The sequence below is a fragment of the Cucumis sativus genome, chromosome 2, assembly GCF_000004075.3.
Source record: "Cucumis sativus cultivar 9930 chromosome 2, Cucumber_9930_V3, whole genome shotgun sequence".
Taxonomy (NCBI): Eukaryota; Viridiplantae; Streptophyta; class Magnoliopsida; order Cucurbitales; family Cucurbitaceae; genus Cucumis; species Cucumis sativus.
Genome location: NC_026656.2, coordinates 14,388,601 through 14,412,645, shown reverse-complemented (window position 1 = coordinate 14,412,645; position 24,045 = coordinate 14,388,601). Strand labels below are relative to the sequence as shown.

At 33.1% G+C, this 24,045-nt stretch overlaps 4 protein-coding genes and 1 non-coding gene across 6 annotated transcripts; 2 read left to right on the top strand and 3 right to left on the bottom strand.

Annotated features, from left to right (window-relative positions):
- Positions 1-5,485: 5,485 nt before the first annotated feature.
- Positions 5,486-6,252, top strand: LOC101214661 (protein RALF-like 34). Its single transcript, XM_004148023.3, has one exon. The coding sequence runs from the start codon at positions 5,585-5,587 to the stop codon at positions 5,960-5,962; it is 378 nt and encodes a 125-aa protein (XP_004148071.1). The 5' UTR covers positions 5,486-5,584; the 3' UTR covers positions 5,963-6,252.
- A 1,370-nt stretch (positions 6,253-7,622) lies between these two features.
- Positions 7,623-14,414, top strand: LOC101214421 (zinc finger CCCH domain-containing protein 62). 2 transcript variants are annotated; one of them, XM_031880785.1, is made up of 9 exons: positions 7,623-8,084; positions 8,296-8,413; positions 9,612-9,673; positions 9,767-9,818; positions 9,907-10,012; positions 10,094-10,192; positions 10,595-10,712; positions 10,814-10,911; positions 14,030-14,396. In XM_031880785.1, exons 1-9 carry the CDS (start codon positions 7,847-7,849, stop codon positions 14,075-14,077), a joined length of 939 nt encoding a protein of 312 aa, XP_031736645.1. In that variant the 5' UTR covers positions 7,623-7,846; the 3' UTR covers positions 14,078-14,396. The 2 variants fall into 2 exon arrangements, with proteins under 2 accessions (XP_031736645.1, XP_031736646.1); XM_031880786.1 differs by lacking the exons at positions 9,612-9,673; positions 9,767-9,818 and having other exon boundaries at positions 14,030-14,414.
- Positions 12,294-16,931, bottom strand: LOC101209550 (CDPK-related kinase 5). The gene is made up of 11 exons (XM_004148003.3): positions 16,028-16,931; positions 15,197-15,327; positions 15,036-15,077; positions 14,809-14,917; positions 14,338-14,416; positions 13,955-14,251; positions 13,743-13,855; positions 13,535-13,642; positions 13,390-13,452; positions 13,144-13,311; positions 12,294-12,876 (listed from the first exon to the last, which is right to left on the bottom strand). The coding sequence occupies exons 1-11, from the start codon at positions 16,640-16,642 to the stop codon at positions 12,736-12,738; spliced, it is 1,866 nt and encodes a 621-aa protein (XP_004148051.1). The 5' UTR covers positions 16,643-16,931; the 3' UTR covers positions 12,294-12,735.
- A 2,415-nt stretch (positions 16,932-19,346) lies between these two features.
- On the bottom strand, positions 19,347-19,418 carry TRNAW-CCA. Its single transcript has one exon. It is a non-coding gene; the product is annotated as a tRNA-Trp (tRNA).
- Positions 19,419-20,058: 640 nt separating this feature from the next.
- LOC101209304 (phosphoglycerate mutase-like protein 4) lies at positions 20,059-23,828 on the bottom strand. Its single transcript, XM_004148002.3, has 7 exons — positions 23,582-23,828; positions 23,395-23,473; positions 22,530-22,580; positions 22,314-22,424; positions 21,866-21,997; positions 20,792-20,867; positions 20,059-20,622 (listed from the first exon to the last, which is right to left on the bottom strand). The coding sequence occupies exons 1-7, from the start codon at positions 23,599-23,601 to the stop codon at positions 20,396-20,398; spliced, it is 696 nt and encodes a 231-aa protein (XP_004148050.1). The 5' UTR covers positions 23,602-23,828; the 3' UTR covers positions 20,059-20,395.
- Between the last annotated feature and the right edge of the window lie 217 nt (positions 23,829-24,045).

Sequence of the window (24,045 nt, the reverse complement as noted above, 5' to 3'; positions counted from 1 at the left end):
AAAAATTCTCTTCCTAGCCCAAACGTGAGCAGAGGCAAAGATATCCCCATATGGAAGCTAAACTGATCAAATGGTGTTTTCACCATTGCATCAATAAAAAAAGGCAAAAAATAACATATACCAAAGCGCCAATCAGAATACAGACAACTTTGCGAGGTCTTTAAACAACTATGGAAAGCAAAGATACCTAAGAGATGTAGATTTTTCATATAGTCTCTTATCCACTATTGCTTAAATACAAATGATGTTGTTTAAAGGAAGATTCCTTCCCTTTACCTCAATCCTAATTGGTGCTCGTTATGTCATCAAAGTTCTGAAGACATCGACCATATATTTACCAACTACAGTTTTATCAAATATTTGTGGATGAAGATCGAAAAATCTGCTTGGATGAAAGATACAACATAATAGTATCTCTTCTCTTTACTTGGACCTCTGCATCATTAACCAAAAGAACAAGAAAGGTATTATCAAGTTCAACACTATTTCGACTGTGCTCTGAAAAATATGGTTGGAAAGTAATAATCGAATCTTCAAAGAGAAGAACAACTCAACTATAAACCTTTGGAAAGACATATGTGCTCTATCCAAATTTTGGACTAGCAGATCCCCTCTATTTTCTAATTATAGCTCTAGCTTTATCACCACTAATCTTAATGCTTTCTAATTTCTTTGTTCTTGCTTTGGGCTTGTCTCTAACCCTTTTTTCTTACTTCTTCGATATTGTCTTGCTATATATATATTAATGAAACATGGATGATGAGAATGCTAAAAAAATGTTCATCTAGTGAAGATGTCCGAGTGCACCTACCGATCCAAAATATCTTTTTAAAAAAAATGTATTTCTTATAAATCTTTTTTCCAGGATAAGTATTGAAATTTGGATAAGTATTGAAATTTGTATGAATATGAGATTGTCAAATTAGTTTGAGATAGAAATGGAATATTCTTTCACTTATTTGATTTTGGGATGGGATGGATAATATGTTTATTTTTTCCAAACCTTTAAACTCGAACGTTGCCCACTTTTTCGATCTCCCAAATCTTCACTAATACAACCACAAATAAAGCACATAAGAACAAATGTTTCCAAACTTATTTTTGTTTAAACTTTTTTATAAAAAAAAAACTATAAAATACATTTAAAATAAATATATTTTGAGTGTTAACGCTCTAATTTTTTTCAAAATAACTTATTTTCTAAATTTAAAATTTAAAAATGTAATAAAAAACATACTATTAATCTCTAGAATAAAATTTAAATTTGGACTTTAAACAAACAAACAAAAAAGTTAATTTTCATAAATATAACAAAACACCAAAATATTTACAGTTCGTGTCAAAATCAAAAAGCTTATGAAGCCGGCTATTTTTTACAATATTTCAGGGTTTCTTTTCCTTTGATGTTCTTTGTTCTGCAACTTTTATTTTTGTTTTTTTTTCAAACAGTTATTTGGTTCAAGATCGTGAAAAAAATTATTGAAATATTGGATAGTCAAATCAAAATGATCTTGTACCAAAAATATCAAGATCATTTGGAAAAAATAGCCAAAAACATTTATAATGAATCTTTAAAAAAACCGTTCAGATTTGGGTAGTCATCTAAATGATCATATACAAAAAAATATTGAAAAAACATCATGTAACAAAGAATAGTCAAATCTAAACGATCATTTATTAAATATATTAGGCGCATTGGCTCCAGTTAATAATGAGGAATTTTTTTGTATTTTTTATTGTGGGTCTGTTGGTTTTTTCCGTTTTCGAAATTGTATTATATCGTATAAATATTTTGCAGTTTTGTTATTTTTTTTATAAAACTAAAAAAAAAAAATTGCATAGTTTTAGACACATATTTACAATAAATAAATATGAAGTGTGTGTTGGATGTTGGTAGAAAAATCGAAGATACGAGTTGTTCGGGTTTGAAGTTAGTGTTCAATTTTAGAATAAGATATGAGATGGGGTCAATAAGCTAAGTGTACCTGTGTATCTCCACTAGGTGAGCACCCTAATAACACAATCATCATTAAGGAACTTGGTGCTTAATTGGTCTTTTAATTAAGTTTTAACAAACACTTTAATTAGTCTATGAGCTTGGAAAGTACTTGTAAATAAGTCATCGAGTTAACTTGACCGTTGAAAAATGACGTGGCATATTGGGTTGGCCAATTTTAAATGAGGGTGACTATTTATTGAATTTTTATATTAGTTTTTGTGTTGTTTACAAATATATTAAAATGTCAATGTTTATGTGTGATAGACAATAATATCTTTTAGTGACATTTTGCTACATTTGAAAATATTTTCAATAGTTTTACCATTTAAAACAATTTTTCTTAATTAAGTGTACCAATATAAATACAAACTAATATTTCTATATTGTCGAATAACGAAAAACGAAAAACTACCAAGACTCAACACACAATTTTAACTACTGCGTCCATGAGTAGAGAAAGAAAACTTTTATTAGAGATTACTCTAATTCATAAATTAAAAAACAATACCTTTAAAGATTAGAAAGTTTATAAATGATAGATTCGATGGAAACACCAAATCAACACATTTCAACCCAATCATTTAATAATATGTAACAGAAAGTAGGTGTATATATATATATATGAAAGAAGCAAATTTAGAATTTAGTCCATGATCAAGTTAAGATGTATATAAAACAATATGAAATCTAGTTATGTAATATAATTATTTAATTCCACAAAATAAAAACTTATTCCAAAAAGAAATTATGGTTTAATTATTTAATTGAGTTATGAAATCTGGTATTTATTGTCCTTTTTTTTTAATTTTGATTTAAAAAATACATAAAGAAAGAAATAATAATTATGGGCATTGGCTTTGGAGGGTAGGTAAAATCGTAAATTCGGCCTTTAAATAATGAACAAAAAATGCCACCTAAGGGACATGCATTATTTAGCAATAAATGATTCCATTCCTTTAATTCTCTCACTTCAATCCGAATAAATTCGGAGGAAAGAATTAGGTCCCTTTGGATAGTTTCTTCCCGTGTTAATAAATATTCTTTTTACCAAGTCAATTCAAACACATTTTAAGTTTGGAGAAATGATCTTTAAAAGGAATATTATACAAATTATAGGGATGAGCATTGGTTCGAGTTGATTTTAAACTAAGATGGGTTTCGAAACGGATTTACTTGGTTTATTATATTGGAAAATCAAACCCCACGAACCCACAACAAAACCGAACCAAACTATTTCATCAGTTTGGGCGATTCAACACAATAAACCGAGTTACTAATTATTTGTTTTGTTTTTGGATTAAAAACCTAGTTGAGCGATCATGTCACAAAATGTCGAGCAAACGGCTGGTGTGAGAGGAGAATGGACAGGAGGCATGTGTCTCCACGATAAAACCTCTTTCTCCAAATATCAAGTTTCTTCCTAAATTTCAATGATTTACTGAAAGGAAGATAATTTGATTTCCTAAAAGAAAATAATTTTTAAAAAAGAGAAAAAAAAAAAAACTTATCAAAGATAAAACTCTAACTTATTTTATAACCCTCACTTGTTATCTAACAAATATTTAGAAAAAAAATGCAACAATGTCGGTGATCTAAATTTTCACCTTCTCAACAATATTCCATGAAAAAGGTTTTTTTTTTTCCTTTTTTGATGAAATTTTTAAATTCACATTTTGTGGAAATTGCTAGTCTTTTCTTTAGTGCTAGAAATGTAATGAATGATATTGGAGCATCAGTGAAACGTCAATATATTATTTTAAACATTTTTTAGTTTGCTTATTATATTGGGGGTTATATAGTGTCTGATGCCTTCTATATAATTTTTTTGGATATGTCACTGGTCACAACAGGGTGTCGAAGGTTGGAGCGAAAATCGAGGGAACACCGACTGACTTTTATGATTTTTACCATTTCCTACCAAAAAGTAAAACTAACAAAACTAGTTGAAATGTTGATATTAGTGAGGATTAAAATATCCATAGATATATGTTGGTATATTCGTGAATATATCTAACATTTTCTTATAGATTTAAATTTATTTTAATCTCTAAACTTTTAGCTCCATATTTGGTTGAGACTACTAAATAAGGTAATCACCCTTAATAATCTAGAGTTTTAATTTTTAATTAAAGGCTAGATGTTAAATTTATGTTTTATCAAATAACTCAAAAAATTATTCGAACTCTAGTACTGTGTTTTAGCTCATTGTCATTATATACTAGATACAATTCATCTACATATAAATTTAATTTTAATATCTCGGATATTTTGTGATTCTATTTAAGATTTCAATTTAAAAAACTAAATAAATAGAGGGTCGAGGGTCGATGGTCGAGAGGAAATGCAATTTTGGAGAAAAGAGAACAATTAGCTTTTTTAATTTAGGTTTGTTTCACTCGAAAAGTTGAACTAAAATAGAATAAAGTCCAAAATTTAAGGACCAAACTCGTAAAACACAATATATCATATCTATCTAGTCTAATGAAAATACTAATAGTTTAGGTTTGGAGTAAAAACAACTTCATTAAGAGTCTAAATAAATTTTATAAATCTCGACATTGAAATATGATATCGATATTGACATCAATATTATAATCCTCACTGTTAGATATTAAAATGATATATAAAATATTGAATAAAATTGAAATTTTTGTGTTATTTTATTTTTAGGGTTTTTCTTTTAAAAATACAATAAACTAGCAAAATATTTATACGGTATAAAACAACTTTGAAAATAGAAAAAGCTGATAGACTCACATAATGGAAAATACAAAAAATGTCCAATCGACACGTGATTAATCGACTACATGCGCTCGTGTAATTCTTCTTCTAAACGATCATGATACACGATCATATATATAGTATCAACTCGATTATGTAGTTTTTCTTAATAATAGAAAAAATGCTTCAAATCTAAACAATCGTGTTAATCGTGTTAAACGATTATGTTAACTATAATAAATTATCGTTTAGATCATATTCACACGATCATGTAGTTCTTTTTAAACGATGGAAAAAATGACTTCAGATCTAATTGATCGTGTTTATAATGGTAAAAATCGTGTTGATCATTTAATGACTAGGTAAACAATCGTTTAGATCATATAAAAGTGATATTCAAACGATCTTGATATTCTAAAAGATGAGCTGAAATAAAGAAAAAGAAGATAAAGAAAGGAAAAGAAAATATGAATAAAATATAAGGAAGAAAATCTAAAAGAGAAACTAAAAAAATTTAGAAGAGAATAGGAATAAACTAGAAATCATTCAAAATATCAAAAATAAATCTAAAATTTATAAAAAACACGATTTTTTAAAAAACCAAAGCCGTAAATATTTGAGAGTTGAATTATATTTATGAAAATTAACGATACTTTTGGTATATTTGAAAACCGACACTAAAAAACAAGAAATAAAAAAAAAATGGAGGGACGCGTAGGGAAGGAGTGAAGAGGTGGGCATTGATTAACCACAGCTGTACTCCAATCACACTCTCACTCTCTTCTCCTCCATCTTCATGTGACATTCATCTCTCTCTCTCTAAACCCCCCCATCTCCTCCTTCTCTCCCTTCCCCAAATCTCCAATGGCTTCCAAATCCCTCCTCTTCCCCCTCTTCACCCTCCTCCTCCTCTTCCTCTCTTCCTCCTCCGCCCACCTCTCCGTCGACACCTCCCTCAAACTCATGGCCGACGCCCTCGAATGGCCCACCACCACTTCCCTCATCCAATCCCCCACTGAAGACGACCTCGACGACGATCTCGACCTACAACAAGACCCCCGCAGATCTCTCTTCTGGAGGCGAGTCCACTACTACATTTCCTACGGTGCCCTCTCCGCCAACCGGATCCCTTGCCCACCCCGCTCCGGCCGCCCTTACTACACTCATAACTGCTACAAAGCTCGTGGCCCTGTCAATCCTTACACCCGCGGCTGCTCCGCCATCACTCGCTGCCGCCGCTGATCTCTCTCTCTCTCTCTTGTAAAACCCCGTCGTATCCCCCCTCTACTCCGAATTTCTTCCTCTCCTCTTTGTTTTGTCGTTTTTTTTTTAGTGCCTTGGAGTTCGACAACGGAGACGACATGTAGTTTTGGGGATTTCCTTATTTTATATTACTTTTTTGTTTATTGTTCCGCAATCTAGGGTCCGGAAAACGACGTGGTTTTGTTGGTTGGCTATTTAATTATGATAATGATGTGTACTTTTATATCTGAACAAGATTATATAAATTCAAGATTGTTTTATCATTATCATTACTTCCTAATTATATTTTAATCATAGATTGATGCTCTAATTACGCCCGAGTGTCGGTGGACGCTGCTCTTTTATGTTTAATTAATTTATCTAATCTTTCGTAAATTGTTTTCATGATTCTGAGGCATTGTCAGCATTTTTAATCTCACATTCCTAATTTCTCAATGCATGTTATCTTATTAGAGATCGAAAATCAAAAGTGATAATCCAACTAATGAATTCACGAGGTGATCTCTTTTGAGTTTGGTTTGTAATACTAACTTCATTTCATTCTTTTCTTTTACATTTCTCAATTTTATTTTTGATTTCTCTTGTGCATCCAAAAATCGATTACTTTCCAACGTTCTTTAACGAAATTAAAAAAATATGACCATTTGGTTGTATTGTTTAGTTTGTACTTCTATTCTATTATGATTGTTGAAGCTTTCTAATTGAATACAATAATTAACTTTACCTTTCCATCACATAATATCTTTAATATTGTACACATAAAGTAGTTGGAGTAAGTGTTAGATTAATAGAATGATATTTATGGCTAACGTATCTTGTTACCAACATTTACAAAATCTAAAAAACTAGATAGATTTGTAAAACATGATTTTGTTTTGTTTTGTTTTTCCTTTTTCTAGATAAGAAGGCAAAAGTGATTACCAAAAAACAGTTAGAAAAAGTACTTTTCTTTAACCAGAAAGTGTTCTTTTTAAAAAAAAAAAAAATTTGAAAATGTATATGTTGGGTATTCAATGCAGTGGAAATTATATGAAAGGAAGTAGCCTTTTGATGTCTTTTATATTCAAATAATAGTTTTGTTAGGTGTAAATTGTAATACAAATGAATAATTTGAAAATAATTCTACAAGACTCATGAGAAATGGTTTACTATAGTATGCACAATTTATTATTGCAAAAGGGAAAAAAAAATTGAAGTAGATGGTCAAGAAGAGGTTAGCACCCAAATTTTTGTTTTAAGACCAATGAGAAGTAGATGTGATTATTACATGAAATAGTGTGAGAGTCTAAATGTTTTTAGAACCCAATTTTTTGTCAAGAAAAGTAATGCAAACTAAGAATTAAATGTACATAAAGTATAATATGATATATAACCAACCTAATATAATAAAATATGATAGTGTTCATAATAGTATTATAAATTTATTAACATTAAAGAAAGCATCATACCTAGTTAGGAGGGACCTATTTGTGTGGTTGTGTTATTTTACTTTCAAAATACTTTTACTTAAAAAGAGAATCAAAACAACTATTATTAGTTATAGTTAGAAAAGTAGGAAGCAAACATTTTGGTATGTTATTCACATTTCATATTTGATTGTCTAATAAGTATGAACATAGTGTAAATGTTCAATAAACTTTAATCAATTCATGGAAATATAGAAATAGAAGTTAAAGAACGAAAGAAAGAAAAGGGAAAGATTATAAAATATAATGTAGACATTGATTTAGAGATCTATTCGTTCTTTAGCACAAACAAACTTTAACACATCATGAATAGAAAATTTAAACATTGTAAGATTTGTTTGAATCTAAATGTTATTTAGGAATTTATTTACCAAAATTACGTTTTCTTCGCAAGGAAATGACTAAAAGGGGTAGCAAACGGACAGTCATTTGCATCTCGTCGTCGTCGTCGTCGGATGCCGACGAAGAAGAATCGGAGGAGTATGATGATGAAGACGATGGCGTAGGGGATTCGGAAGAGGAGTTTGATGATAAAGACGATGACGAAGGGGAATCGGGAGAGGAGTTTGATAATGAAGAGAGCGACAATGGTTGCGATGAAGTTCTATCCAAGCGAGTCATACGCTTCCTTAAAGGTAATTTCGGATCGTTTTTTTTTTTTTTTTGTTTTTTTTCTTTGTTCACTCACTCGCCATTATGTTCAAATTTGAGCCGAAGTTTGAACTGTCGATTGAAAGAATGAAAGCGATGATTTGCGCTAAAGGTTAAGAAGTGGACAGACATTTGATTTGATCTGTTAGAAGAAGAGCAATGAATTTATCAATTTTGTAACATATTTCTTTGCAGAGAACAAAAATTTGGATTCGTTAACACTTAATGATTGCAAAGCTTATTTACGGGAGAGTAGGCTAAGAATAGCGGGGACTAAAGCCGTATGTATTCAAAGAGTCAAGGAACACTGGAGGTACGCGAATTCTTGATCTTGAAGCTCAAGAAAGATACAGAAATCTTTGCCATTGTTAGTACTTGTTCATGTAGGGAACTGCTATGAACTCGAGATATCATTATTTCCACTGCAATTAATGTTAATTCTTGTTTTGGATCTTTTATAAATTTCCAAGCTTACAGGTGAGGTGATTGTTGAGTAAGAGTTGTTGATATAACTATATATAATATAACTCATAAGCTTAAGCTTCTGGGTTGAATGAGGATTATTATGATACCACTTGTGAGGGATAATATACCTCTACACATCTCTACATTGGTATGATATTGTACACTTTGGGCATAAACTTTAATGACATTGCTTTTGGATTAACCCAAAAAATCTGATACCCATTGCTATATTAACCCTCACTTGTATCTCATGATCTTTCTTTCGTTTAGCCAATGCAAGACTTTAGTTGCATTCCCAACAATATTGTATCGAACATAGGACTGTTGAGCTTTCCCTCAAATTCTTATCTATCTATTACCTCTTATCTAAATGAACTCCTCTTCAATTAAGCACACTACCTACCAATCAGATGGGGCTGAGCATTGGATCATATCATGATATGTAGAGAAAGGACCAGTGAGTATTTTTGTAAAAGTTTGTTTCGATTGATTTGAGAAAAAAGTTTTATTCAAAGAACTCATTTTTATTTAATTTCTTTTGATGATAATTGTTTAAAATACACTTCAAAAGCTATTTTAAGTGGTTACTAAACATATCCTAAATGTGATTGTCCACTATGTTCCTTTGGACTTGAAGACTTTTAGACAAATGGTATCTTGAGAACTTTCATATCCATTTAAGGATTCTTTTCTTTTTTTTCCTGGTTCTTGGAGTTTTTATCTTCCAAGCGTTCTGTGTTGAAGCATATCAAACCAGAAGGCAGCAACCTCATTTTTCTAAACACTTTTTTTACCCAATATTGCATTTCCATCTGTTGCTGAGAAAATTCTTGATCATCTAATCTCTATCCTATGAATTCTCTTCTGTTATCGGGTTTCTGCAAAGTTGAACCATTATATCGAACTTATTAAGCAAAAAGAGAGGGGAGTCTGAAAGAATTATATACACTTATTCAATCCTTCACAAAGAGTTAAATATACGATTCGTATCAGGTACAACTACTCTTAACAAAATGTATATGCCCCTCCTCCCTCCATCATCCCAGGTTGAAAAATGGAAATGGTGAAGTTCAATATCCAAAGTCATCCTTCGTTGTCAATTGTACTGGTGAGTGCTTGTTCATTTGTCATAGTATTTCTATTTCTTTGATCTTTGATCTCTTTTAGTGGCTGTAATTATTCAACTAAAACATCAATGCAGGTGATGTTTGTAGGGGGGATACTGTTCTGTTCACTCAGAAAGTTTATGCAAAGTACCCAAACAACCAACTCTTCCACCACTATCCTTGTGCTATATATTTTGGACTATACTTCTAATTCTTGTAGTTTACTTCTTAATAGGTTTGATAAAGTAACTAGGCATGGTGGACTCATAGGGAAGAGAACTGTAGCAGGGAGGGTAGTAAAGGAGAGCTATGGTGCAAGCAAACAGCAGCATACCTTTACTGTAAGGCTGCTTTTCTGCTCAAGTATTCATTTTCTCCAATCTCCGTACATGTTTCCAACACTTGTGACTTTAATATGCTAGGTTGAAGTTCTGTGGAGCAGGGGAGTTAGGAAATTACGTCCACTTTATCCTCTGCTTGTTAAGGGTCGAAATCTCTATAAACTGAGAACTTTCAGACTGGTAACTACTCGCCATAAATATATTGAATTTACATTCAAAAGCATCTATGTTATGGAGGCTTGTTCTGTGGATGAAAATTTAAATCACGTTGATACTTTTAATTATGTCATTGTTGGTGAAGGGCGTGGCTGCGTGCATGTAAATATGAATTTAGTAACAAAAGAATGTTTGTTGTGTCTTACATTCTCAAGAATTGGGTTAACTTCAAAACCTGCCCCATTTCCAAATTTATGTCAGAGCCAAAGTTCTACAAAATATAATTGTAAAAGTTTATCGTTTCGTCTTCTTTCCAATTGATGATAAATGGAACCGTCTTCTTTCCAATTGACGATAAATGGAACCTAGTGACATATATTGTAGAGTTTTATTCATTATTTGCATTTTCTTCTCTGTTTTCTTTAGCTTTGGAATGATGAAGCTGAAAGAGTTCAAGCTCTTGCCGAGAAGCACAGAAGAGGTGTGGCTGCTCGGGGTTTACGAGCAATGCAGAAAAAGAAACGAAAAACTATTCAAACCAAAGGTATCAATTCTTGCCCCTACTCGCCATAAAAACAGCAAAGGAGCTTACTGCTATCAAATAAAAAATTGAATGTTACCATATATTTCCATTGCATTCATCAGGATGTGCAGAGAATCAAGGACATGTTCATCTTGCAAGACAACCTCTTAAGAGTAAAGAGAAGCGCCAAAGGATGCCATCAAGGGACAATAACAATGTTGTACGTAGACATTCAACATAGCCCCCTATTAGTTTTTGAATTTGAAGTTTATTCTAACGTCCTCATTATGTGATGAGAAGATAGGACGGTCCTGGTTACCTCCACATTCCACACGTGACACGGGCTAAATGAAATGGTAAAAGAGAGAAGAGCAAATGGAATAACAATAGGGGGAAAGAAGGGGATGATTGACATTCATGAATGATCAATTCTTTTAGAATATTATGTTACAGATGAGGAAAATAGAATTCAAACATACTATCCACTAGAGACCTTAGCATTCGAGTTCAAGCTGTGTGCAAATCAGCATGATTCCAATTCTAGAAAAGTTTGTAAATGTCATCAACCTTTCTCTGACCAATGGTACAATCCCTGACCAATTTGGGATTATGGGTTTCGAGTCACTAGAACAATCTTTGAAGTTAGAAAAGAGGGGTCAGTGCTATCCCTGTTAATAAATAGCCAAACCTTGGTCCAAATCAAATGAAAACATGGGTTCATTTTCATCAAATATTGACATTCACACAGTAATTAAAGAAAGTTGACTGACCACATCTCAGTTTTTTACAAAGGCATTCACTTAGCCATTTTGAGATCTCTTGTTATTGTGGTCTCAGCTAAAAATCCCCCACCCTAACTGTCATAACAAAAGAAAAACTACTTTAACTGAGTTTACTACTTTAACTAATACAAACTAAAAAATATTCAATGAAAGTAAATTGAAGTAATGAAAACAAAGTCAAATTCCTACCAACCATCAATTTTTCGATTCAAACCTTGAGATGAGGTCACTAATGTCTGGTGAGAAGTTAATTTATGAACTCATCAGCTATCAAAAGTTGAAGTTGATTTGACAAATTTGGTTGATTATATTTCAATACTGAACAATACAACTTGATCCTATTAGTGAAATGACCCACCTAGGAACATAGCCCAGGATTTGCCACTACTATCTTTTAACAAGAATCACATTACTTTGTCATCTTTGATTTGACTTGAATGGCTTCTACTTCTTGTTTCAACTCAATCTGCACCCTATCCACAAAACAAAGCACTTTTGATCCTATAAGTGCAAAGACCAAAAGCAAACACTTTCCGACAATGGAGAAAGAAAGAACAAAGAAAATGGTAAAACTCAAAAGAGAAGTTCACAAAAGAAGACGACAGTCAGACAATACATTCAAGGGGGGTGTGAGAATAAACATTGTATTTTCTAGTGACAGTAGTTTGATTATCTACCTTAGAACTCAAGGATACAGTTGTGTAATCTATAAAATAAATCCTATTCCAATATGGTTGTTAAGTCAAGTATCTACCTAGAGACTCGAGTGTAATCGAATTAATTTAAACATTAAAATGAATGTTATTAGAAGAAGTAAATGGGAATAGAGAGAGAGAAGGTATTGTTATAGATCAAGACACTATTCATACTATTGAGTGGAATGGAAGAAGAGCTCACAATTACAATCCAGAAGTTAAATGTCTGGAAATGCAAGTGCCATCCTCAGAAAACCTTTGAGGAGTATCATCACTTGCAAGTGAACACACACTTTTTTTTACTCAAACCTATACAAATACAGTGAGGAAAAACTCCAACTCCTACATTTTCACTTCACATACCAATGAGAGGTCGGATCGTCAACCCTGTCGTGAGTATCCACAAGCTTAGGGCCAAATGGAAATCGAAGTATTTCTCGACTCGGCCATTTGATTCAATTACCCAACATCAAATTACAACTGGGATCTCACCACTATGTAGCTGATGGAATCTTGGTAGAGCAACCAATACATTTGATGATTTTTCAAACATTCGAGTCATACACTTTATAATGGTTTCGCCAGAGTTCGACTAGAAGGTCCGTGTAACAGTTTGACAAACCCAAGGAAGCTCAATTTTCCGTCGGTATGTCTAATCCAGTCATGAAGAACAGCATGAACAGGGACAGAAGGGCTGAGGCCAAGTTCCTGAAATGTTCACAATACAGAGATTATAGTTCACAATATCAAAGTTCAAAGACACCAATGCCTTTTCCAATTGGTAAAACTATAGAACAAGTTGTCTACCAATTCCACGTAAATCTTAATAGACTGAAAATTTTTTCAAGATTTCTATAACCACGTGTTTGAAACCATTTATAAAACACTAAGGAAACTGTAAAGTTGAACTACGGAGCATTTGTACGACAGAGATTTAACTATTTCTGTTTCATCACACAAGCAAATCAAACATACCGATGCCAGTTCCTCGATAACAATAGGTCTGTTTCCGTCCTTCTCAAACAGATCATAAGCATAACGTGCATGTTGCTCCCACCTATCAAGAGCTTCAAGTTGATGGATACTTACGGCAGCAGCACAAAACTCCTCAAAATCCATTCTCCTATATTGCAATGCACTAAGCTGTTGCACAAAAAGCAAAGCATAACCAACACGAGCTTAAAGGATAATAGACTTAAGGAATAGACTTGAGCACAATACCGAAGTCAATAGATCAGGTATCCTTGATTCCTTCATCCCATTCGTTATGTTTTTCATCAAAGCCTGACCAGAAGTAAAAGAGAAATCAACATAACCAACAGAAAATCATGTTGAAGAAAGAAAAGAAAAAAAAAAGGATATAGACCTCTTTGATGTTTTCTATGTTTATGGTGCCATTTTTGCTTGGCTCCAAGAGCGAAAATTGCATCTTCAAATAGAATAACTCGTCTATAGTTAACGTTCTCGACACAGCCTACCACATTGTCCAAAGAAAAAAGAAATATGAAGTTAACAAAATAATGGGAAAACAGCAGATGGGTATGCATGAAACCCTACTAGTAAAGAAAACAAACCCTCAAAGCAGCTTTTCGAAGATATGATGACCGCATATAAATCTTCATGAGTTTGAATATAAGTATATCAAGAGGTGCTTTTACATCCATAGAATTTTTAATCCATGGATGACCTGAGTAGAAAAGATGAATAAGAGAGGAAATTATGAAAACAAAAATACTTTTTTACTATTATGAAGCACGAAAAATTTCTACTATTGTGAAGTACGTACTCAGGGCTTGAGCAGCAGACATTCTTTTTCTTGGATCCTTAACTAATAAGCGCTTAACAAAATCTTTTGCCTCAGAAGATAGAGAAGGCCACGGTGGCTCATCAAAGATGGGATCAGCTTTAAGGACAGCTTTAAAGATGCCGGACTCCGTTCGAGCCCAAAATGGACGACTTCCACATAGAAGAATATATGCAATTACACCTATACTCCATACATCTGCCTCAGTACTGTAAGATCTATGGAGCACTTCAGGAGCTACATAATAAGCACTACCAACAATGTCATTGAGCCTTTCATCTGCCAAAGGAATTAAAGAACATAAACTATTTTTCAAGCCTTGAAGTTGCTAAATTAATTATAGTGTAACTAAACAAAAGGAAAACCTGGTTTCGCAAAATCCGACAATCCAAAATCTATAGCCTTCAACGGCGAATTTTCGTCCCTTGAAGTGAAAAGGAAATTCTGATCCACCAATAAAGTGTGCTTAGCCATGAATTCATGAAGTAGAAATGAACAAGGAAGTCACATTTGAAACTATGCGTTGAATTAGAATTAAAACCACTGTTTCTCAAAATAAAATAAAATTGCAACTTAAGACAAACTGATAAAATAAACCAAACTCAATTCCAGTACACTAAACATCCATTATTAAGCTTATTCACTATATACAGTGGAAGTTAAAGATGAATTTATATGACTATCCCTTAAATCTGAAAAATGAAATGAGATTCATTTGCCTACAAAGTCAAGGAGAATCAAAACGATATTCTCTTTTATTTTTCTTCATTGGCAGAATGAAAATGAAATATTGAAATTCTTCCTTTACAACGCATGCAGTGTTCTGTATAACGCACCTCAGGTTTGAGATCCCGATGAACCACACCCTGAAGGTGGCAAAAAGCTACAACATATAATATTTGCGTCATTACAGCCCTTGCATCCTCCTCGGTATATTTACCACCCCTAATGTGAAAGAAAATTCGAGAGATCATCAGTAGATTAATCAAAGCTTTATGGTCCAACCAAAAATGCATTGCGTTATAGCATTTATCCGTGACAGCATTAGGAAAACTAAGAGTACCTTGACAGAATTCTGTCTAAGAGCTCTCCTCCTTCACACAACCTGAAAATGCATTAACCCATTGAAACCCGAGTAAGGCATGATTTAACTTCGTCCAAACCATAAAGTAACGAAAGAAATTTCCACAATAATCAGATGTATATGATAGCGAAGAAACTAACTCCATTACTATATAGACGTTGTCATGATCCTCATATGCATCATAGAAATTTACAAGATTCTTGTGACCACTCAATGACTTTAATATCTTTACTTCCCGTCTGACATCCTCAATGGCAATGGCAGTAGTCATCTACCAGGAAAAATACAAGTCAAACAATTAGGAACAACGATAACTTCAGTATGGCACATATTGCAATCATAAAAAGCAAAACGTAAAAGACTACTTGTTTAAATCCGTGCAAAGGTTCAAGACTTAGGTGAGCATTTCAGAAGCTAGAATCTCATGCCAAAGCACTTGAAGTAAAAAAAACGTCATTTCATTTTTTCCTCTCAACTTTAGGATACACTCACTACAAGAAAAGAATAGATACGTCTGGACTTGAGTTCATAAATTCATAAAAGAGAGGCCGGATGTCTCAAAATCAACTAAAATAACGACCCCAAAAAGAAAATGGAACTACTCAGTATGTTAACATAATTTATCAAAACAATACATATATGAAATGGACATGGTTACTAGCAGAATATTTGAAGCATAAAAGAAAAGCCTGAAGTCGCATAAGCATAAGCCAGTTTTTATAATCCATGTTAACAAGATCTTAAGGCAGCTAGATTTAAGCTCAAGGTGAAGAATGCTCCAAGCTGGAATCTGAAAAAGAAAAGTTAGCATAACCCCTCACCACCATCTCAAGAACAAAGAGATAAACAAGCAATTGCTCCAAACATAAAACCAATTTCCTCATTTTGAGAGGAAAGGAAGCAACATTTTCACAAAATCTAAGATGATTACAGAGCACAAATCTATAGTGAAGAAGAATAAGATCAAACACCTTGGACTTGGGAATGATTTTAACAGCTACTTGTTGGCCTTTAAGTTCACCCTTCTTAAACTTCGCCGCACAAGTATAGCCAAAATGCCCCCTCCCAACCTCTTCTCCAAGCTCATATTTACTCCCAAGATGCTTCGAAAACCCAAAATTCTTATCCAAACCAGTAACCCCTTCAGCTTCAGTTCCCTCCGGAATCGACACCTCATTCGGCTTCACCGAGCCATGCCGCCTTGCCAAAACTGCACGAATGTGCTTCGCCGGCGACGGAGGCGGAAATGGCTTCCTAAAAAACCGCTTTGGAGTCGAATTAGCACTAGCATTCGCCGGAGATCTCGCCGGAGACTTCTTAGAAAACAGGTAATGAGCAGGGCTAGGACTGTAAAACGGGAAAAACGGAGATTTCTTCACATTATCCATCTCATGACTCTCGTTCCTCCTATTCCCCGCCCTCCCATCTCTACCATTTTCAGAACTAGGCGGTAAAGGAGAAGCTCCTCCCATTGCGGTAACAGAGTTTGGTTGTGTTGAATTAGACCCTTCATTGGGAGTTCTTGAACCAGATTTCTCAGCAAACAGATCAGAATTTGGGGAGGGTTTAGAGTTGCAAAGACCCATCTGACACCTCCCCCAGAAAACAAACAGAAAGAAGAAGAATAATCAAAGGAAACAAGAAAATTGAAATTCAAAAAGTCCCAGTAGTACTGAATCAAAGCATTATCTCCAAAAAACAAAGAATGGATATTTGAACAGGATTCTTTGGAAACAATAACAAACTTCCTCAAGAACTTTGAAAGGAAATTTAAAAAGAAAAAAAACCCACCAACCGGAATCTTGATTTGTCTCTGATGATTGGAAGTGTTCTTAAGACTCAGACAAACAGAGTGATCCACACAAAATGATAAAAAGGAAGCGACGTTGAGTTCACTTTTCGGTGTCCAATTTAATATTATTTTTGTTATTCATTTCGTACCACAGAATTATAAATTTTAAAATCTTATTACCATAATATCTGACGTAGAATTCATTTCATTACGTGGGGGCCATTGATAGGTCCTATAACCTTGCCACATTTCATCCACGTGGCATTCATTTCTTCTTTTTTTTCTTTTCTTTTCTTTTTTAATTGAAAAAAAAAACTTTTATTTTTATTTTTATTTCTCCTCATTTTATTACATTTTTTCGAAAAGGACCCAAGACAGAGTTTACCTTTTTTTATTTATTCCATTTGCTATTAATTAAATACTTCATTTCAAACTTTTCATTAAAAAAATCATTTACCAAAAACAAATATGAGTGATTTTGTCTGTTATTCACGTATGTGACGTAGCTTTAAAAGTAACAAAATTCGAGTTAAACTAAGCTTAAAAATAGCGTTTATTAGGGTCATAGTCCAAACCAATATGTTCGATCTTATTATTGTTGTCGAGTGAAAATCCAACTCTTATTTTTATTTGAATTTTGACATTTTTAGTTTCTAAAGTTCTCTTAAAAATTATATTTATAAGATTTAAACAAAAATTGAAATCCATAGGAGCTTCCAAAGTTAATAAAATGTGCAACCTATCTATCTACATATACATATAAATAGAATTGTTATTTGTTTATACACTTTTCTTTTTGTCAAAGTGTGAATTGAAGTCTAAGCTTTGGGAACAATTTTTTTTGCATATTATTCTTTTAATGGGACCCACAACCTAATAATCCATATGAAAATCATTATTTTAGATGAGGTGTATCTGAGTAATCTTAAAAAAAAAAGGTTACATATTATAGTATATGCTTAATAGGTATAGTTTTATATTGAATTAATTAATGTTATGGTTTTTCTAATTTTGAACTTGAAAAGAAAAGGGGAAAAAATAATGAATGGAGAATCTATGATCTAAGGGGATGGGTTCAAACAAGTAAAACAACTTTGTTGATTTCTTTTTCCTTTTTGGATAAGTAGTTTTCATCACTATATTTGGAGCCATATACTACTTTGTTTGATTTTCTAATCTACATGTTTACTACTTGGAAATGGAAAGTAGAGTGTTGGAATGCACTTTAGTTATTTATGATTTTTTAGTTTGAAATCTATAGTGTATATATAATATTTATAATCTAGTGACGTCATATTATATTTTTAAAAAATATATTCTCTTTAATAATATTTGTTCTCTCTGTTCATGGACGAAGCTAACACACTGTTAGTGAACCACGTATATCTTTGTGTCGAAATTTACGTTCTTCTATATATAACTTAATTGTTGATTTCGTAACGACATAGAGAAATGAGAGTAGTGTAGATGGAAGAAGATATATCAATCGCCAAGTTTGAATATATTTATGACAATAGATAGTTACATTTAATTATTAGGTTCCGCCCTTGCTAGTTTTAGGTTTTCAAAATTTTCTTTTAGGTAGTCATATATCTTGATTATTGGTTTGATATTTGTGTCATATCAATGGCTCAAGTAATCATCACATTCACAATAAAGCTTGTTGTTATATAACAGTGTTCCACTCCATCTTCATAGGTCGTACACAAAATTGATTCTAAAGGGTAGAAGTAGCTTCTTCATCTAGCTGTTTTAAGAAACTCAGAAGTCTAAGACTATGTGTGAAGAACAAAACCCTCCACATTTGACCTTTAAGAATATAGTTTGAAATCACATATTTTTCATAAAGTGAATCAATAGTTTTTACGAGCAAGGGTTCACTAGAAGAACTATATTTAATGGATAGCCGAAGTATGAGTTTATGGCCTCGTTTGTATTGGAAAGGGTTGTGGTTGAATGAATCCGAAATTTTCTATATATATATATATATATGAAAAGATAAAGTTTATGAATAATATATAGGTCATGCTTACGTTAGATTGTATGTATAGAGAGTTTATGTAAGAGAAAGTTTGGTTAGTGGTAAGAATAATAATGATAGTAAGAGAGTAATAATAATAAAACCAAACGTTCCTTTAAGAGAAAAAGAAACAAAAAATCAAAACTACAAAAGCTTTTGGCAGAGCTCACCATACTTATTTCCACTTAGCCACCATCTTCATAATTTAGCTCCCCACTATATATATATAATTTTATATATACAAAAATAATTAGTCCAACTTCTTCTTCTTCTTCTTCATTATACTTCAAAAAAATGATCAAAGTATTTTTATTTTGGGTGTATGGGGAAGTGGCCCTAATGTACAATAAAATGTGGTGTTGGATCATTGTCTATGCTGCCAACTGCCTTTTTTCAGTGTCATTCTATGCCACACACATCATTTTTTCTAACACTTTTTTTTCATCATAAAAATCATTATTTAACAAAATAAAAATATTGAACCCAACGTGAATCGAACACGCAACCTTCTGATCTGGAGTCAGACGCGCTACCATTGCGCCATGGATCCATTCATGTTGCAAAGTTGGCTTATAAGTTTAATATTCCATCTGTATTTTGACTCATCCTTCATGAATATCCCATATCAAGTCAATGTGACTCATTACTCAATGGCCCATTCCATATCCTATTGAGCTTCAAAAGTCCAAGTGTTATTAGCTATATCAAGAACGATTTTATATTTTAATTTAGACTTAACATGTTAGAATAAGTTAGAAAATATGAGTGTTTTAAGTTATAGAACATAAAAAATAGAAGATAAATTTTTCAATAAATGTACGAACTTCGTCATACTAAAATAATGGGAAAGATAAAATTATTAAAAACAAAATACATATGAAAAGTGTCAAATTTTGTTGAAGTGAAATCAATCCTTAATTATTTATGTGTTGAGTATGAGAAGACTTTATAAACCACTTGTTATAAGTTACTATACAATGATCCAAAATTAATTCATTAATTTTGCTTCCTTAACTATTAGTCACTCCACTATATACCAATATACCAAGAGTGAACTCTTATACAACAAACCAAGTTGTGTAAACAAGCGAGTCAATTATTCATAAGTTGTTCACAATTAGAGTTTAAACTTTAAATATGCTAGCAAAAGAAGAAAAAAAATTAGAACATTCTTGATCAGAAAAAAAAAAAAATTAGAACGTTCTTGATCAATTTCGCATAGCAATACGCCCTTCTCAAAGTCAAACTTGTATGTAATTCAAATGTCATATCAATTGAGCTATGTTATTTTTCTTCCTTAACATAGATTGTTCTGAATGTTCTCCACATTTTAGAAGTTATTACAATAAAGAAAAATGTAACATAATTAATTTTGGTCGGTATATGGTATCGATAATGGCAGGCTTGCATGAACTCTCTAGGGCTAAGCATGTTAATGCAAACTAGCCAAATGCATACTCACTTGCCTGTGCTCGAATCAAATGACACCGATAGACACGATATAATGTAACATGGAACCGTGTCTACCTAACCGGAATTCTTATCTCCTCCAAATCCAGACTGCAGATAATCTGTCTGGTCAAGATGGCTAACATCACCCCATGTTTTTATCTTCCATTTATCTCCATCAGACAAGTGAAATACATTCACAGATGTATTCAGTACCTTCCCTCCACCTCCATGCCTGTGAGGATGAGCTCGTTTACACAGCGCTCGGATCGTACCACCATGAGAGACCACAACTACTCGTTGCCCTGTGCTTTAAACCAGCAAATATTAGTAAAGAAGCTCAGCCTCAAATTGAGCACTTTCCAACTGCAAAGAGAACTTTCACTTGAACCAACTTGTTTGTCTCCTTATTCCTATACTTGATTATTTTTTTCTTAATCGAGGTAAAATATGTTCAGCCACGGGAGTGATTACCTCTATGCTTGTTTCCTATCTTTTGCAATGAAGATGTGCAACGCTGATAAAGTTGGTCAAGGCTTTCTCCACCACCCTGCATTAGGGGCAATAGTAAAGTAAATAATTCCAGTAAATTTCTTATGTGCCAGAACCAGAATATTGTGGATGCAAAATCTTAAAAGACATTTACTAACGGCCTAATCTCTCCACTATTGATCAAATTTTATACTCAGCTGCATAGAAAGGCTCCAGTATGGATGATAAGAATCATCTTGAACATCCATCTAACATTGCTATCACAAATCATTTTGGAAGTAAAAGTTGGAGTTCCACACATTTATTTGTAGTGTTCCACATGTAGAGCCGAGCCTTGAACATATTTTCTAGCATTGTCAATTTCCTCTTTAGATTTGGACCCATTTTATAAAGATTGCTAAAGTTGCCATAGCCACGTAATAGAGGTATGGGAGATTGAGGGTCCGTAAAAGGTTCAATCTTTGGCGGTCCCCAATCCAGGGTCAAAAGTCTATTGAGACAATAGACTTTTTAGAGGTTTGAGAGGTCATTAATATAACACCTTTGTGAGGGACTCGGTTACTAACATGTTCTGTACTAATCTATTTGGCCTCATCTCTTGTAGTTGTAGTAGTTTGGACTCCTTTGGTTGGCTTTTCATTTTCTATGTCCTAGTGCATTCATTTACTTCTCTCCATGAAACTTTTGTTTCTCATTTCTGGAATTTTTATACATGAGGGGTACTATACATAAAAAGGTAATAAAAAGAATTTGGTCATCCTGTACAAATAATTTAGCTCGCTTCGTCAAATTCTGGTACTTCAACCTGCTAAAATTAGAAGAAGAAAAAAAAGCAACTCACAACTACATACCTTTTCAAAGTAGGCCTACTGGATTAATTTGGAGACAAAATGATAAAACCAGTTATTAGCAAAACTATTTGCGTGCTACTACGAGCAGACTTACGATAATGTTCTTTGATGTACAAAAGTAATTTATTTAATTAATAACCTGTTTATTGCTCCAATGTTTTCAAGATACCTACTATTGATGAATGCATAAAGTAATATTACTTACCGGAATTGTTTGGTCTGACCTGTGAGACCTCAAAGCCTCAGAAGCTTCAGGGTTTGTTAGGACTGCTTCACGATACACAAGACCTTGAAGATCTCCTAAATTTCTTTCCCTCAAGTCAGGATCTGTAATAACCTAAAAGTGATCTTCAAGTAAATTTCCAATAATAATAAATAAAAAATAAGTAGTCAAATTTCACTTATTACCAATTAATAAGTATACTGGGGTAGAACTTAAGAAGAAGACTCAAAACCCGAAAAATTCCAAAGCTATTTCATTGATTTCAGAACGTAGTGTTAGTGACCACCAACTGTTTTCTGTTAGGAAGTGAGTGCCGCTATATGCAATTACTATTAGGTGAGAAGGGAAGAGAAGAAACAAACGAGAACAAAGAGCAGAAAAAATGAGTGCAGAGTCGTTGACTTAATAAATGGCTGGATAGAAGTCATACCTCAAGATTACCACAAGTGGTGGCAATTATCTGTGCAGTTTCAAGAGCTCTTTTTAAGTCAGAAGAGTAGACAGCAGAGAGTGGAGGCTCCTTGGCCAGCCGATTAGCAACCTGCAAACCAAGAAATGAAGTGTTCAAACTACTACTTTATGTACATGTATATATAGTTCTACAGCCTTTATGTTACACGTTGAGAATAAGATAGCTTGAACTCACTGCAACTGCTTGCTGTCGCCCAGCTTCATTTAATTCAACGTCCAGGTGTCCCTGTTCAAAACATAAAATTCAGATGACGGATGGGAATAGAAGTGTTTTCCGAAGTTGAAGTGGGAAAATGATCAGAAGCACAGTTTACATTCAAGGTAACAAGGGTGACAAAAGTTATAATAGGTGAATTTGATTCACCAGAAATTTTACAAGTATCTTAGTTTATGGTTGGGAGGTGAAGATTCAAACCTCTAATCTTTTGGTCAAAGATACATGCCATAATCATAGTTAGATTGCTGATGTAATATCAAATTTACTAAAAACCTAAAAGCGTAAGCTTTTGATTGATTGGTGATTGAACAAAACATCAAAGCAGGAGGTCATGAGTTTTAGTCATTTCCTTCCTAATTAATATTGAATTCCTGTCAAATACTGCGCTAATGCCATACCTTGTCTAAACATTCTATCCTTGCCATGGAGCTTGACAACTCACCACTCACTAGAGAAAGCTCCACCGTGATTACAAACTAAACTCCCCCAATTTCTCGTCATGATTGATTCTATTGATGTCCTCACATTCCCTATAAACGAACTGCTAAATCTTGACAAGATCCCCCCGCCCCCCTTCTATAAGTAATATATGAAGCGACCCCCTCCCAGCTTATTGCACACAGCCATTGCAGGTTTTTTAAAAAAGAAAAACTAAAATTTTGGAGGCCACTGTACCCGATAAATTATTCCTCAGAACAGAAGCTTCAATACAACGTCATCCCAACTTGATCGTGCATTAATCATAAATTAATTAATCAATCAATTAATCAATTAATTAAACTCATTTAAAGGAAATTTTATAGGTTTGCAAATGAGGCAGAACCTGAATTCTGCCATCGGCATTCCAAGCTGTTTCACCATGCCTTACAACAATAATTTCAGCAACAGCTGGGTTCACAAAGCTGCATATCAACATCAACAAGCGATAAAGTTTAAGAGAACCTATAAGATTGAGAAAAAGAAATGAAAAGTTAGTGGTGAAAAGAGAAGAATAGGCAGGATGATGGAACCTAAAATCGAAGTCGGCCATGGAAGAGATTGGGGTGGTTCTGAGTGATGGAGTCTGGAGGGAAGTAAGGATCAAAGCATGGGAGATGTTGGAGTAAGATGAAGTTGATTCAGAGGGTGAGAATTGAGGAACGGAAAGGGAGGATTGGAAGCAGAAATGGGCGCCGGAGATGAAAGAAGATTGAGGGCCACGGCGCTCATAACTTCATTACTAATTACAATTTGTGTTCTCTTTTAGTGATTCTTTCGAATCTCCATTTTGTCCTTTAGATGTCTTTTTTTTTTCTTCTTCTTCTTTTGTAAAGTGTAAATAATTTGTATTTTTTTTTATGGTTCTTGAAAAAAAAATTGTGTACTTTTTGTTTTGTTATATATTTTCTATCAATGTTTTTAAAAATCAAATTAAAAAAAAGAGTAAGGTTTAAAATTCATATTTTTATTTTTAGAATTTATGTAAGAATTCCAT